The following is a 15,634-nucleotide window of genomic DNA, read 5'->3' on the forward strand; positions in this document are numbered from 1 at the left end:
GTAGTGACTTGCCTTCTTTATATAGTCAGTGAAACATAAGTAATGTTTTATGTCTGAATTGTAGCTTTTTTTTTTTTCTTTTTCAATACAACAATTCCTTTGCTTAACTAAGATTCTGCTAAAAAATGAGTGTTTTATGACCTGAAAAATTATTGTGGTAAATGTTGATGCACGACCAACTTGTCAACAGGAAAATATATAGCTAGGGGCAACTTTCCACTGCAGGGAAAACAGGCAGTAATTCCAGCTGTCATCTTTTTAGGGTAGAATAATTGAAGATACAGGTGATTACATGATTTCCTGCAAAAACAGAATTAAAAAGAAATTGTAAGAACATGTACGCTGTACTTGAAAGTCCCCTAGGAGCATGTGGGAAGTAGCAAGTAAGTACCGCAACAGTAAGTGTTACAACAAACAGTGTATTGCAATTCTCATGTGCCCCTTACAGACAAGTTTTGGAGATCAAGAAAATGTAATTTCAGTCTCTGATTGTGCAAGCTCCCAAAACAAGACTCTAAGGAAGAGTGACTTATATTGTTTAAAAAACACCAGAAGAGTTTAATACTCACAGGAGAAAAACAGCACTTAGAGCAAATTCACTTTTGTGCCCGGTAATGTTTGCTTCCGTGCCTCTGCTGTGCTTGAAAGGGAGAAGGCACTTCTGGCTGTTCTTTGTGGCAAAACAGAATAATGGTTTCCTTAAAATTTTCAATAATGTGTTTTCAAACAAAACTTTCTACCATTCTGTTTTTGGGTTGTTGTTGTTGTGTTTGTTTTGTTTGTTTTTGACAGACATTAGATGTAGGGTTAATTAGCAGCTCACAGAGTCTTAACCAACCGAAAAGAGACGGTGAAACTCACAAGGCTTGGTGCACTCTTCTTCCTCACTTTGCCATGGAAGTATGGCATACCATGTTTGGTCTGCAGTTCTGCTTCAGTTAGCTAATTAATTGCAACCAAGTCTTGTAGTTGCTTTATGATTAGAAAATTATTTTTGAGAAGTGTGCAGGAGAGAGACCAGAAGAAACCTCTGTATTGTGCTGGCATCCAGTAACTGGGATAAGATAGAGACATTTTTCAGTTTCCAGGCAGAAGACCAACTTCAATTAGAGCCTTAGACGCAGAGTCGATTAATTGCAGACGTAAATCCATAGGAAAGCAGTCTGCATCAGTTCCTGCCTTCCTGGGGCTGTTTTCAACTAGCAGCCTAGTGCTGAGGTTAGGGGGAGCAGAGCCCAGTGCTCCTCTCAGACGTGTCAGATAGAGACCCCGGGTTTGGGGTGTGGTTTTTCTTCCTCCTGCAAAATGCAATGCGAAAGCCACAACGCAGCTTGTGAGAGTGCTGTCCTGCCGTGTGCTGGGGCGGGGAGTCAGACTGAAAGGCCGTGTTTGAATCATAAAAAATTCATGTTGTTAGGTCTTCTGTTTGCCGCTAGGTTTCAAGCAAAATGGGAGAGCGCAAAGGACTTGTAGAACACGCTATCCCCAGAGGAAATGTGGGCTTCTGTCTGTGTTAGGTCGTGAATGCAGAGCTTGGAAACGGGTAGTGGGGCCCCTGTGGGGTTGGCCAGGGCCCTGCTGAGGGATGGGGCCGGGCCTTTGGGATTTCAGGTAGTTCTGCTGGGGCTGATGTCGGCCGCAACCCATCACTACGTGGAAGTCAGGTGTTGAAATCGGCCTTGCACAAGCACCGTGCTGCTGTCACTTGATTACGCAAATGCTCACAGAGAGCAAATAGAAGAGGGGCGTGAGTGCGGCCAGAAAGCTCTCGTTCGTAAAGGGAAAAAGAAACTGAACTGAATATCCGTAGAAGCATTTTGCAGCGTTTGACGTAGCGTCAGCGCCGGGCCGAGGCGTGTGCTCCCACACGGCAGGAGGGAGTAGCGGGAGCCCCTCCCTGCGGAGGCCCTCCTTTAAACAGGGCAATTCCGGGCAGCAACTTTATTTAATTTGACTTTATTCAGCTTTAATAAAAGGAGGCAGAGGTGCGGGATCCCGGCAGCTCCCAGCGCTGCGGGCGGGGCCGGGCGCTGCCCACGGGAGCGATGCGCGCGGCCGTGCCTCGTGCCGCCCCGTGCCCGCCCGCCCTCCACCCGCGGCACCCGGAGCGCCGCGCCGGGAAGACGGGTGGGTGGGGGGGACTGAGCGGCGCCCGCATCGCGATTGGACGAAGCCCGCGGCGAGCCCCGCCCACTTCATCTCTTCCGGTTTTCTCATTGGGCGGTGCCGCGGGGCCAGCCGGAGCCCAACCCCCGCGGGCTCGCGGGCCAGTAAGAAAATGGTTGCTGGGCAGATTGGGACGGCCACCGGCCAATGGGAAGGCGGCCAGCTGGCGGGCGCCGTGCGCGCTGCGTCCCCGTCCCCGTCCCCCACCCCCCCCCCCCTCCCCACACACACACACCCCGCCCCGCCGCCGCCGCTGTGGGTGCCGCGGGCGGAGGGAAGGGCGGAGCGGAGGCTGCCGGGGCCCGGCGGGGGTGGCACCTCCTCCCGGTCGGAGTCCCAGCCCCGCCGAAGGGAGCCCGGCCGGCAGGCGCGGGAGGACGCGGCAGGCAAGCGGCGAACGGGGAGGGCCGCTCCGCTGCCAGGTGAGGTGCCGGGTAGGGCAGGGCCGGGCGGCGGCCCGAGGGGCTGAGGGAGGCGCCGTGAGGGGGCGGAACGGCCGCGCGGGGGGGAGGGGGCGGCCAGGGTGCTCGGTCCGAGCCCTTAGAGCGGAGCGCGGCGGCGGCACGGCGGGCACCGAGGGGAGCCGGGCGGGCTCGGGGCTCGGAGCGGGCCGCTGCCGGGCCCGGGGCTGGAAGTTGGCCGCGCAGTTATAATTAGCTTTGCGGGGTCCGCCGGCGGCAGGAAGGGGGAGGAGTGCAACTTTTCGCAGCTCGGAGAGCCCGGGGGCGGCTCCGGTTACGGCCTGGGGGAGGTGCAGGAAGTAGCGGCGCGGCTCTGCCTGCCGTCACAAAGGCCAAATGGGGGCGGTTCTGCTCCCCGCTGCCGGGGCCGCCGCGCTCCGAGCGCCTTCCGTGAGCCCGGAGTGCCGCTGATTGACTGCCGAGACGGGTTGTGAAATCTGAACCGAGGTTCCTTCCCCGCCGCCGCTCCGCCTGAGATCCTGCGGTGGAAACGCTGTAACCTCGACGGTTAACGCGAAAGGGATTATTTGAAGTAATAAAAGAGTTAAATTCGATAACTCCTCGGACTCTACGTCCATCCAGCAAAAGGTTGGCTTTCTAAAATACAGCGGGCAGAGCTCTGGGCCTTTTTTTTTCCTTTTTCAACTGAGGTGCTGAATGCAAAACTTTTAAATATTGCAGCATACTTGTTAGCTTTCTAAAGGGTTATTTAGTACTGTAAAGATTCCACACTCTGAAACATTTGTCCTTTCATACTTGGTGTGTAGAAAACAGTCAGTGACTGTACTCCCCCCGCCCCTGATGACTTAGCAAGTACACCTCAATAGATCACCATGTTGACCTTTTAAGCTGTTGGTCTTGCAGCGAAACAAGAAGACTATGACTTATTTGCCTCTTTACTTGTAACGTTGGTCTTCTTATGATTCACTGGAACAGGTTGCCCAGAGAGGTTGTGGATGCCCTGTCCTTGGAAGCACTCAAGGCCAGGCTTGATGGGGCTGTGAGCAACCTGCTCTAGTGGGAGGTGTCCCTGCCTATAGCAGGGAGGAGGAACAAGATGATCTTAAAGGTCCCTTCCAACCTAAACCTTTCTTAAGAAGGAAAGTCACCTTCTAGAAGGAGGAGGGCAGTATTGCTGTACTTATACTGATGTTAGATGTAGCGTTATCAAGCCACATGCACGTCTCTGCTTTTTCACTGCATCTTTTTAGTCCCAAGAACCTGTGAGTGGAAGAGCCCTTTGGTATCATCAGGCTAGGAACTGCTTTCTAAAATCATATATATTTACTACTTTGTCTGGCTAAATACAATACCAGCTTTCACAGTGTGTTATGTTAAGCAGTGTGAAGTAACACGTAAACTGCTGTTCTTTAAATGCAGTCCTCCATGATCATATGGATAAAATGTGGTAGCTTTGTAAAGTAGTTGGAATGCTGTAGGTGGGCATCTGTAGGTATGTGTGTGTATGCACACACACACAAACACATTAAATACAGTGCCAGAGGGTAGGCTGCCAGCCTTTGTAAGGGCATTACATCTTGAAACTAAGGAACTTGGGTTCTCCAGCTGGAACTGAGACCACAAGAACACTGATTGTAGAGTTCCTTCTGCATGTCGCAGCCTCTTCCCTGGATTACTGTCACTTCAGCCTTTTCACGTCTTCCCCAAGTTTTCAGTCCTTGGTCTAATCCATGATTTAATATGCGTGCTCTGCTGGCAAACTGCAGATGTTGCCTTATCAGGGTTGTAATGAAAATGATGCTTTGCTGATTACACGCAGTCCTGGGGCATCCTGCCTGTTATCTTCTTGCAGTGGTTCTATCAGTGCTGAAAATGAGGAAAATCAGGGCGCTCCACAGAAGCACAGAACTGTAGGGGTTGGAAGGGACCTCTAGAGATCATCAAGTCCAACCCCTGCCAAACATAACAGTTGATCTCATTTTGCAACCTGTAAAAGTTAGGGGCTGATTCTGAAATGTACTTCTTCACAGTTCTCCTGATGTGTGGTTTCTGATGTTATTGCAATTTGAAGTCAGTGTTCAGTAACCTGAAGAAGTGGCAGTACAAATTCTTACCTATAAATCCAACATCTGTAGGGTCAGTACTCTCTTTATTCTTCTATGAAACATGATTTTCATGTTTCACGTGTTTGTAAGTGAAACTGCCAGGTCCTCACACTGCAGTGCATTTATGAACTCTAGTTTTTTAGATTTCAGTTCAACTGCTTCAGAAGGATTTATCACAAACCTTTAAATAGCTCTATTGATTTCTGTGCTTAATATTTCTGGTTTAAAAATATCATAGCATTTATTTATTTATTTTCTTTCATGTTTTTCCCCTTAAGTCACATCATCCTACCTCTGTGGATGGCCTGGACCCCTGAATAGCTGGAGGCTCTTGGATGACCACACTTTATGCAAAATCCAGAATCTTCCTGCCTGGACTCCTCTCTCTTTTCTAAGGGTATCTACGTTGCATATTTTTAAATCATGATATCTGAGCATATCCCATGTTCTGATAACCAGCTGTAAGTGTTATTTTTGTGGGCTAGACTGGTAGACTGTATAATAAAGTTTCAGCGAAGTGCTTTTGGCTTTATTTAGACATGCAGATTTGACATAGGCAATAAGCTGTAACTTTTGATATCAGTGTTACTTTATTATTAATCTATGTTCAGATCACTATAACTCTAGAATATGTCAGTATTAAGTGAGTGCATTCAGTACTTGAAGTATTTGAAGTAAATAGATCATGTAAGAAAAGAGGATTGACAATTATTCACTTGATTACAGAAGGTTTGTCATCACATTGAAGTTTTAAGGATCATTTGTCTCCTCAGTCCTTTTTCCTTAGGTGGAACAGTGGTTGTTTGTCTCGTATTTGATTTTGTGCATGTTCTCATTTAATTATGTTTGAGTTTTATGATGGGAGCTCATTGATTTAGTAACTCTTGATCAGGTGTCAACTCTTACCATCCTCTATTAATCTCTAGTTTAAATGATTGCAGGCCTTTCTTCCTGCTTAAAAAAAAACCCAGAAACCTAAAAAGCCAACCAAAGGAAAAAAGCCCACACTCCTGAAACATATCTGCTAGATACACTCTCATTAAAAATACACACCTGTAAGCGTTGCTCGTGCACAGGGCTACAGTCACAAGTAAAGAGGAGAGTAATGCTGGTGGGTTTTCTTTAAGATGTTGGTTTTTTCTTTTAAGTATTAATATACTCTGCCTAGTGCTAGTATTGCCCAAATACATCTATATTATCAGCCTGTACTGATAGACAGCAGTTGCTGAGAGTATGTTCTGTTAACTGTTGTAAATAGCCCAGAACCGCTTGTCTGTAGCTTGTGGAAAAGGTACATTGTAACAGAGGATCTTCTTGTCCGGAGGTGTAGCTTTTAAAAGAAAGTTCTTATGAAATAAAAAGGGAGTAAGGAGCTTAGGAAGATGTCCTCCAAATGTAGGAACAGTACAGATCTTACTAGACATAATATAAATAGGTGGCACGTTGCCTCCTCTAAATTCTAAATCAGGGTAAAACTTACTCTTAAGTGCTTTGTAAACATAATGTCAGTCCCTGAAAATATTACTGTGTGATAGATATTTGTTTTCTTTCTACAAATAATGAAGAGACATTGGGAAGGTTATGATTTCCACACAGTAATTCTGTGCTTAGTTCAGTCTTCCTCTCACTTCTTTTCTATTCTTAATCAATGAATACTTTTAGCCTATTTTTATTTTCAAAATACAGGAAAGGGTGCTAGGTGTTTCCATAGCTGTGTGGGGTGTTCTATTTTTGTTGTTTGTTTAAGTCTGAACAGTGGCATGTCTTGGTTCTGTGCTCTAGTTACTGGGGTAGTAACAGAAAGTTTGGTGTGTTATAGATGAGGATTTCATGACTGAAAGTTGACCTCAGTTCTCCCTTCTTTGAGCAGCTTTTTTCTGGTCATTTCTAACTCCTCTAAAGAGGTTGTTACATAGGAGTTTAGGTATGGGAGTGAGCTGGTAGGACCGTGCTCCTCCCTATATGTACATTTTTAGCCACCTCCAGCAGTTACTCATCTTTGCTAAAACAGGGCAGGGCGGGGAGGAGGGGACTTAAAAACATCTTTGTATGTTTTAAGGTGTATTCACATGTCGGTTACTTTCTTACTCTCAAGTCTTCCAAAGCTTTTAATCCTCCTGCTCCTGCTTCCTCTTAATTTTTGGTAGCAGCCAGGATGTGGCAGTGTGGGGATCACCCGCACTTGCTGAGGACGGCAGCTCGGATTGGCTGCCCTGTGTAGTGTGTTGACAGCTTACTGTGTTACATAAGTCCTGTTGAAGTGATCAGTCTTAAGTCCAGATGGGGGAAAAGGATTTACGCTGTGTCTGTTAACTGTACCTTCAGTCTTACCTTTTTCCTATGCAGCTTCTGATAGATGCAATACTAGCCAAGACTGTGCCCACCACTTAATTAAAACGCAATGAAGTTATGTTGCCTGCATTCAAACATAATGTGGTAGGGAAAAGGTATCATTAAAACCAGTATGCTGCATACATTGGATAATTCTGGGAGATTTCCATTAGCTGTGGGGATGTTTGTCTTCCTTTATGTTTCCTGTAGATGGATGCGTGCTCGTGGACTGTGCCTATGGAAGGAGGGCAGGAAGTCAGGTTGTCAGTCACTGTCAGAAGTCTGCAATCCACAGAGATTTCAGGCTGGCTGTACGTTTGGTGTTTTGGGTGGTTATGAGCCGAAGGAGACTTTGAAAGAGAGCTACCTAAGTTATAAATAGCAAGGACTCTCTAATTTTGATGTAAATAAAAATTAGTACGGTTGTCTTACTGGAAGCTAGGCAGGCAGCTTTCACTTTGGAGGTGCTTACATCTGTTCAAATCTGATACTTCTCTCATGAGAAACAGTCATTTATAATTTGAGATGGATTAAGGCTAAAAAATGCAACATTGTCTATATGAGTAGAATTAAGGAAGCTTGAATTTAATGATAACCTCAGAAGAGAAGCAAGAAGGGACCAGTGATGAGGAGATAATTTGGACATCCTGCATGGTGCAGGCCATGTATTCTATTGGTGATTTAGGCATTTAAACGTATTTAATGGTAACAGTAATTCTTGTGTAGTTAACTGCAGTGCTGCTTTTGTGCAGGACAAGTATGTGTTCAGGCAATTGTGACGTACCAGCCAGGTTTTATGTACTCATTTTTACTCATTTTTTGAAGCTTTTCTTGTCTAAAAATGAAAGCTCTGAGCAGTTCCATATTCTACACGTTGCTCAGCTTGCTCTTAAAATGTTTTGGGAAGGTGAGGAAGAAAAAACGTAGTAGTAGTTTGCTTACATAGAAGTATTTGAGATTTTTCACGTGCTGTGTTCTTTGTGGCTGTTTCCAGCTGCACTTCCTAACCATGTGTCAGTGGCAGCTGCACTGCACTATCCGACCCCGTGACAGATGGAGCTGTGTTTTTCATCTGAAATGGTGGCACGAGTCCTGCATTGTCCGCGACACGTTGCAATGTGAATTTTCCTTGGTAGCCTGGAATGTTTCTTCTGAGTAGCTGTGAGCTCTGAGCAGGCCTGTGTGTTGGCTGTTCTCTACAGATCTGCCAACCCGTGATGTGCCTCTTCCCTCCAAGTTTTTTTCCAGCTCGGGTACAGTGTAGGATTACAGAGCATGGAAGCTTCTGCTCATCTTAGCAGGGAGGAGTTTCTATTAAATGGACTCTGTGGAACTGGAAGTAAATGGGGAGCATACTGTCAGGGGCATAATTTCTATGGATGACATGATGGAGAGTGGCACTCCTAAGCATTGAATTCACTTTGTTTCCTTTTCCACAAAATATCTTTAATTAGAGAGTTTTTTGCCTTAAATGGGCTGTGGCTCTGTTTGCCTTACTGTAATGAGAGAAGATGAGAAAATACAAGAAAAAGTTGTTGAGATGGTATGTTCCTTATTGTACTTCTGTTTTGTTTTAGGTTTTTTTTCCCCATAACAAAAGATTCTAGAAGTTGGATCACTGAACTTTTTCTTAATGTTGAGGGAAAGAGTGACACACAGTGCTATCAGAAAAGGGCGTTTGGTTGTGATTCTTGGTTTGGGGGTGTATGTTTTAACACACAGTACTATAAGAGGACAAATTGCATGAGTACGGAGTAGTTTGATAAGAATATGACCCTGTCAGAAATTCTTATGCTAAAAAGTAAAGTGAAAGGCCTGATAAAATGTGGATTAGCTGGTAACAAAGGGACTTTGTATCTTTTGTAGGTCAGCAGCTGAGTGTGTTTGACAAGAAATTTCGTGTCTCCTGTAGCAACCATGCCACTAGTCACTTTTAAATCCTTTGTGTTGTGGCACTCTGGGTTTTATTTGCCTTTCTTAAATTTTGATACTACTTCTGAAAGCACCTCCATGCTTGAGGGGGACTTAAGCATCCTTGCAATTAGGCAAAAATCAAACTGATCAGGCTTACATAATAATAAACAGAACCCACTTCACCCCCCACCCCCCCCAAAAAAAAAAAGTTTTTTGTGAAGGATGGGGAGGGCCTCCCATGTAAGAGCATAAAATATTTAGTCTAGATTACTGTATGACTTCAAATGTTAAACATTTGGTTTTAAGCTGTTCTTGTGAAATGACATGTCCTTGTGCACGTTTGCTTGCTCCTCAAGCTTGCTTACAAAATTGAAACACTAGCACGTTTGAGATGTTAGAGATGAAGATTACTAACAGCTGTAATGTGGCAAAACCAAGTACTCTGAACGTATGAAACATCAGAATTGCTGTTCCATGTGTGCTCTTAATTTTGTTCCTTTGCGAATGTGAGTTTTGGTCTGCTTGAGAAGAAAGTAGGGGGGGAAAAACCCCAACACAGCTAGTATGTGGTGCGTGGGAAGGATGGTGCTCAGCAGACACGTAGCTGGTTTTTGTATGTTTTTATTCTTTTACAGGAAGGGTATGTGGGCATGCCTTAGCTTGCGGAACATTAAGTGCTATTTAAAATGGAGAGTTAGTGATTTCCTTATGATTTTTGGTGATAGGTGGGTGCTATCTCTTCACAATATGTCATGAATCGGTATATCTAGTGACAATTTTATTGTAAGGGCCTGTGTAACTTGTAGTTTTCCTTAGTTCGTGTGTGATGTTACCAGTTGCAGACAGTGCTGTTGATAGTTTTACTGGCAATGCCTATCACATGTACGTGTACATCCCCTTTTAATACTTGGGGCTTGAACTTTGTACCTGGATTGGTGCTGATTTTGTTGTAACTGTTACATTAATTCCTCGGTACTGCCTGGCTCTGTTTCAGATGGGGTGTAGGGCTGGGGGGCAGTGTGGGGAGTGTGGGCACATGAATAGGCACACCACATTCAGACACCTCATTTTTGTCAAGAGGTTCAGCTGCTGCTCTGGCAGTTTGGCAGAAAAATCCAGAGTAGAACATATTTTTAAGCTTATGAGGTTTAAACATAGGTTTTAAGCTTCAAAAGTTTGCAGCTTTGGTAGAATTGTGAGAAATAAAAGGTTCGTTTAACCTGTTTTATAGCAAAAGTGATAGTGAATTGTGTTTGTTTTTCAAACTCCTTACCCATTAAGCAAAAATGTGTTCATATGACAAACTTTACTTATCTAGGTGTGTCCCCAAAACTGTGGGTATGATTTAGAAGTCATAAACATAAACTGCTCTACCAGCTGTCTGTTTTTCCTGTGTTTCTTACTGAGAAACACACACTGCCTGCTTACTTTTTGTTCCTCCAGAGGAGCTGAGTTCTCCAGCAGCCTCATCCAAGCACATGAACGTAGCCATGGAGCCCTGCAATGCTTCCTTCAAATCTGGAAAAATCCCAAAAGTAAAAGAGGCTTTATCCTGCTGCCATCTCCTTGTCCCCAAAAGTCTAGCAGCTGGCAGCTGCGGCGATCAGCTGAGCTGCTGCTGGCAGTGCCCAGTGCTCACATGAAAAGGAAGTTGGGAGGCCCTCTGCAGTGTCTGGATCTTTGTGTGTTCAGGATCTGGCCTTAATCTGCCACTGAGTGTCTACTTTGTAATTGCTTAATTTTATTAATTATTTCGCAGTGAGGTCCCTATATTCCTTGAGCACCTCAAGACGTGTGTAATCAATATTTTACCAGTGTTAACTGCTCGTAGTGAACTGCTAAAATTCTGTGTGAGATTCCTGCTGGATATCCATAGCATTAAGTTGGTAGCAAGTTTGTGAACCAGTGGCTGTGAGCACTGGTAATAATCTTTGAGCTCTGAGACCCAGCCAGGTTTCCTCTCACCCTTTTGTTAAACTGCTAAGCAACTATTTGATTCCATATGGACATAAGGCTTTCAAATTTATTAATGAATTTCACATGCCATATAATTTTAATGGTTGAGGTTAAAAAGCACAGATAACCTATAAAGTTCATATTATCTTGGTAGAGTTGAAAGTGAACCTTAAACAGGAATTAGAAGATCTTAGGCTGCTTTTTTGGACAGCAGTTACTAACGCTTTCTCATTTGAAAAAATATTGTGAAACGATGCAGTTGGAAGGGGCATCTTCTGAATTAAATTATTATTTCGTATAGGATTTTGTACTGTCTTTTAGTACAAAAACACTTTCAGTGTTTTATGGCATTAGAATCTTAACTAGTAAGTGGATTGCTGTGGACTTTTGAAAGTGCCTGTTGAGATCTTATAGAGGTGACCGTCGGGTCCCAAGGTTAATTCAGAGTTCTTCTCTTTCAGGTTCATGTTGGGGAGAGGCCTAAAACGCAAACTGAGTGACTATGAGGAGAACATGGCTGGTCTCTCTAGTGCCTTCGATTCCAGTCGAAATCTGCCATATCCAGTTAAGAGGCAGCTGGTGCTTAACATGTGCCTCACCAAGCTACAGACATACAAAATGCTGGTGGAACCGAACTTGCACCGCTCTGTCCTCATAGCCAACACAGTGCGGCAAATTCAGGAGGAAATGAGACAAGAGAGTAATCAGCAGGCAATTAATGTCTGCGCTGGCATTACTCCTGGTTCTCCCAGCTACACAGGGATGGAGTCATCTGGGATTTCCCTACAACTGCCTTCAGGTATTAGTCAGCAGGAGTCTAACTGCTGTGACTTGAGGTCTGCGGAGGACCCGATAGAAAATAGCCTACTGATAGTTTCAGATGATGATATGTCGTCTGCTATTTCATCTATTCTGAAGGATTTAGACTTTGTAGAAGATATAAGCCCACCTACTTGTCTCGTTCCTACTGGAGACGACCAGCCAAAGTTTCCAGAAAATACCAGTCTAAAACTAGAAGATGATAGACAGGATTTGAAGGGAGCCGAGTGTGTGTTTGGTTCCTTTGAGATTTCCAATTCAACTAGCTACTTGAAGGATTTGGCAATAGATGACATTTTTGAAGATATCGATACTTCAATGTACGATTCAGACTTCTGTTGCCCTCCGCTGATGCCTCCCCGACCACCGCCTCTCGCCACGGAAGAGCCGTTGAAAACCTTTCCATCTTGTAATTCATCTTCAGCAAACAACATCCAGATCTGTAGAACAGATCTGAGTGAGTTGGACCACATCATGGAAATTCTGGTTGGATCCTGATATTTGTTTTACCCAAAGATACTTTTTGACCGCCGCTTTCGTTTGGTTTCAGGATAAAAGCCACTGGAAACGTAAAGAACTATTTAAAACAAAACTAAAAATAATTCGTAGTGAGGTTTCCTAAATAATTCCAAAACTTATAAACCTGGAAGGTGGCGGTCTTTTTTGGTTTTGGTTGGTTTGTTTGTTTGTTTTTTTAAAGAAATATTTATTTATCAGAACTGTGCAATCATCTTTTCTCCCTCCAGGGTACATGTGGAACAATAGGCACATACCCTTATCACCCCTCATGCCTCTTTCAATAAACTTTTTTATGTGCAATTTTTAATTTGTCAGAAGAATTTACATGCAAAACAAATTTCATATGAGATGATCTTTTACAAAGCCTCCACTTTATTTTTAATATCAGAGTCTATGCCAGGTTGGCATACGTCGAGCTGCATAGTTGGATTGCATGGATGCAGAGATGGGTATATTTTAAAAATGAGACAACGCTTTGCTTTCTTTTGGTCGGAAAAGCAGGACAAGACACTTGTCAACAAAGTCTCTTGCATTTTCTAAAGCGTTCAGAACTATTTATTTTTGTAAATTTTATAGTCTTTCTACATTTTACTACGTTATTTCATCATAGTTCAGATATAATGGACTTCTAGTTGGATGTGTTTAGCACTACCTCTGAGCTGAAATGCTTTAACTCTTTCCAGTGCTTCGTCTAAGACTGCAGATCTTTTTGTTTCTATTTTTTTTTTCTGGGGGAAAGTACTTCTAACTCATCAAGCTGATCCTCTGACAGTGACCTAGCTGATTTGTGAAATCAAGGGTATTCGATGTTTAAAAACTTTTTAAGTATTTACAAATGTAATTTATATGTAGATCGTGCAATTTAACATTTTTCTGTCAGTATTATGTGCTTAGATTTTGAATAATCTTGGCGTTCTTTAAATTAAAGCGTAATATGTACAGGTAGCTTTTTAATCTCTTTTGGGAAACACTGTCCTCCAACCTTGCTTTCACTACAAAGTTTAAGATGATTTTTATGTGCAATATTATTTAAAAGAGATCCACGTTTGTATGCCCGGCATTGTAGAAAGAAACGCTTCAAACTCAAAACTTCTAGCACCTTTGGAGGATCCTCCAAGAGTCAGCGTTTCTGTATCCTTTGAGGGACAAAGTCGAGAACTCCTCGTGCTGCAGCGGTGCTTACTGTTGTGAATGCTCCTGGAGCACCAGCTGGGACGCGGTGCCATGGTGTCTGTGAGAGCTCAGGGGCTGCCTGTGTGCTTCGCAAGCGTTCTGGGGGTCGCTAGTGATGATTATGCTGCAGATTGTACTGAAGGATGGGGGAAGGAGGGGCCTGTGTGCGTGTGGCAGGTGTGTATATAAGTATATATAAGCACACTCATTAACTGAAGATGAGATTTGCAGTGAGAGCTATTTTTCTGTAAGACAGTTTGGCTACTGTGTTTTAGCTTGAGCTGAGGTCTGTATTGATCCTTGCTGTTGTCTTCTGAAGTACACACTTGCACACTAGCTTGGTTTTTTTTAGGGAGTTTTGCTTGTTTGTTTTTAACAATAGAGCTTTTACTTTGGTCTTGAAAGCTGCAGCACCTGTCTCAAGAAAATTTGTAGTAGGTAAAAGCTTTGCTTTGGTTTTATTTTTTGTTTTGTTTTTGTTCTGCTGGGACTCTAAATGAATGGGACATATGCAGAGAAAGAAAACGCTGCCCGTGTGTTGCATCTCAAAAGTTGGAGCCCTGGCCCTGCTGAAGGGGCCGGGGTGTCACCTAACTATTTCTAGTCTTAACTGATGCTGTAGCACACCGACTTTGTGCAAAGATGTCCATTTATACTGTGACTCTTTGGGTTAACAGTTACCTGCCAATACAGTTTGGTATCCCAGACCAGTGGAGAACCAGTTCAGGTCACATCCTCACAGCCATCTGGGTTGTTCAGCAACCGAAGGGTATAAATGTATTTATATGCATATAATGTATTGATTCTAATATAAAACTTCTGATCTAAAGTATTTTGAATTGCTGGATAAAGGGATTTGTTTGAAGAGTGTATAAGTAGTTCTTGAAGGGGTACAGCTTCAGAATGTACACAGATTGTGCATTGTGTATAGACTACTCTGGCTTTTCCTCAGCCTCTACTTTTGTATTAAAGATATGCCTGAATAAATCCTTGAAATATTAAGGGCCTTCTGCACTGTGATGAAGCAGAGTTATGGTTAAAAATGTCTTCGAATTCAGTGACGAGGGATAAAACAAAAAGACTGCATTGAATTTCTTCTTGCATTTGAAAATATGGAATGTTACTATGCAGTAAAGATATTTTGTTATGAAAATTATATCATGTAGCAAATAGTGATCAGTTAATAAATCCGCTTACCTTGCAGCCCCCACGGGGGGACTTGCTTTTCAGCATTCACCTGCTAACATTTTATTTTGTACACCTCAGAAATAGATGAAATTGTTGGTACGTTTCATCAACAATACAAAACGTGATTTCTGTTCAATCGCTTGCCACAGAGCTCTGTTTCTAATTGGTTGCTTGCATCACAGTGCCAAGACCGAGAGCTGGTATGTAATGCAGTTGGGTTATGTATGGAATTATGTGCAAAGGGAAGTTTGATTTTTTTGATTTATTATTATTTTTTAAATATGCACAAACTAATTTTAAAATCCTTCCATGTAAAATGAAGTTAGAGGCTAGTCGTGGTGGACCTATTTATTGTATGTTTGGAAATAAAAGCCACAGTTTTGCAGTTTAACCATTTACATTTTGAAGCCTTCAGTATTCCTTCTAAAAACAAATCACCTTGCCACGCTTCGGTCGTTCCTCTCCTTACAAAGATGTGACGTTTTTCCATAGATCTCTACTGCAGATTACACCGATGACTTCGACTAACTGGGAAGAGTTGGGATCTCTCCTCCTGCCTGAGCACAGCCTGAGCAGCGTGGGTCTGGAGGCAGCTTCCCAGCAGTGTCCTTTTGGCTGTGAGGCAGCTGCTGTCAGGGCATTGCAGCAGTACAGACCCGCTCACGTGGTGGGCCCTGAAACTCACTAATAGGAAAGCTGCCTTCCTGGAGGTACAGTAGTGCAGCTTCCTAAGGAAATCAGGCAGTCGGATTGTGTTGAGACTTTAAACGTAGTGTAAGATTTCTCAGTTTGCTTCCCTCCATTTTAGTCACTGTGAAGGATCTGGCTTCAGCACAGTGCGCAGCACTGGGATAGCACGGCTGCCAGAGGAGGTGTAGGCAGGACTTGGAGAGCTCTGACTGGATCAATATTCTGCATACTGGCAGATGTAAAAAAGGTAACTTTTCAGCTCAAACAAGAGGGAAGGACACACAAGAAGAGAACCTGTGCTTGAGTTCTGCGAGGAAAATTAATTATAATGAGTGGACAAACTAATTTGGG

General features: G+C 43.6%; 1 protein-coding gene across 4 annotated transcripts; it reads left to right on the forward strand.

The window, feature by feature from the left end:
- The first annotated feature begins 2,431 nt into the window (after positions 1–2,431).
- Positions 2,432–14,993, forward strand: LOC136056803 (SERTA domain-containing protein 2-like). 4 transcript variants are annotated; one of them, XM_065749174.1, is made up of 4 exons: positions 2,432–2,588; positions 4,972–5,154; positions 10,382–10,620; positions 11,356–14,993. In XM_065749174.1, exon 4 carries the CDS (start codon positions 11,360–11,362, stop codon positions 12,209–12,211), a length of 852 nt encoding a protein of 283 aa, XP_065605246.1. In that variant the 5' UTR covers positions 2,432–2,588; positions 4,972–5,154; positions 10,382–10,620; positions 11,356–11,359; the 3' UTR covers positions 12,212–14,993. The 4 variants fall into 4 exon arrangements, with proteins under 4 accessions (XP_065605246.1, XP_065605254.1, XP_065605229.1 ...); XM_065749182.1 differs by having other exon boundaries at positions 4,972–5,090; XM_065749157.1 differs by lacking the exon at positions 10,382–10,620.
- The last annotated feature ends 641 nt before the right edge of the window (positions 14,994–15,634 follow it).

Source organism: Cyrtonyx montezumae, unplaced genomic scaffold (assembly GCF_038088225.1).
Source record: "Cyrtonyx montezumae isolate F1298 unplaced genomic scaffold, pur_monq_1.0 scaffold_10, whole genome shotgun sequence".
Lineage (NCBI taxonomy): Eukaryota > Metazoa > Chordata > Aves > Galliformes > Odontophoridae > Cyrtonyx > Cyrtonyx montezumae.

Coding starts and splice junctions, on each gene's coding strand:
- LOC136056803 (XM_065749157.1), top strand. CDS start 5,117: ATGATATCTGAGCATATCCCATGTTCTGATAACCAGCT. Junction 5,155..11,355: donor CCATGTTCTGATAACCAGCT/GTAAGTGTTATT, acceptor CTTCTCTTTCAG/GTTCATGTTGGGGAGAGGCC.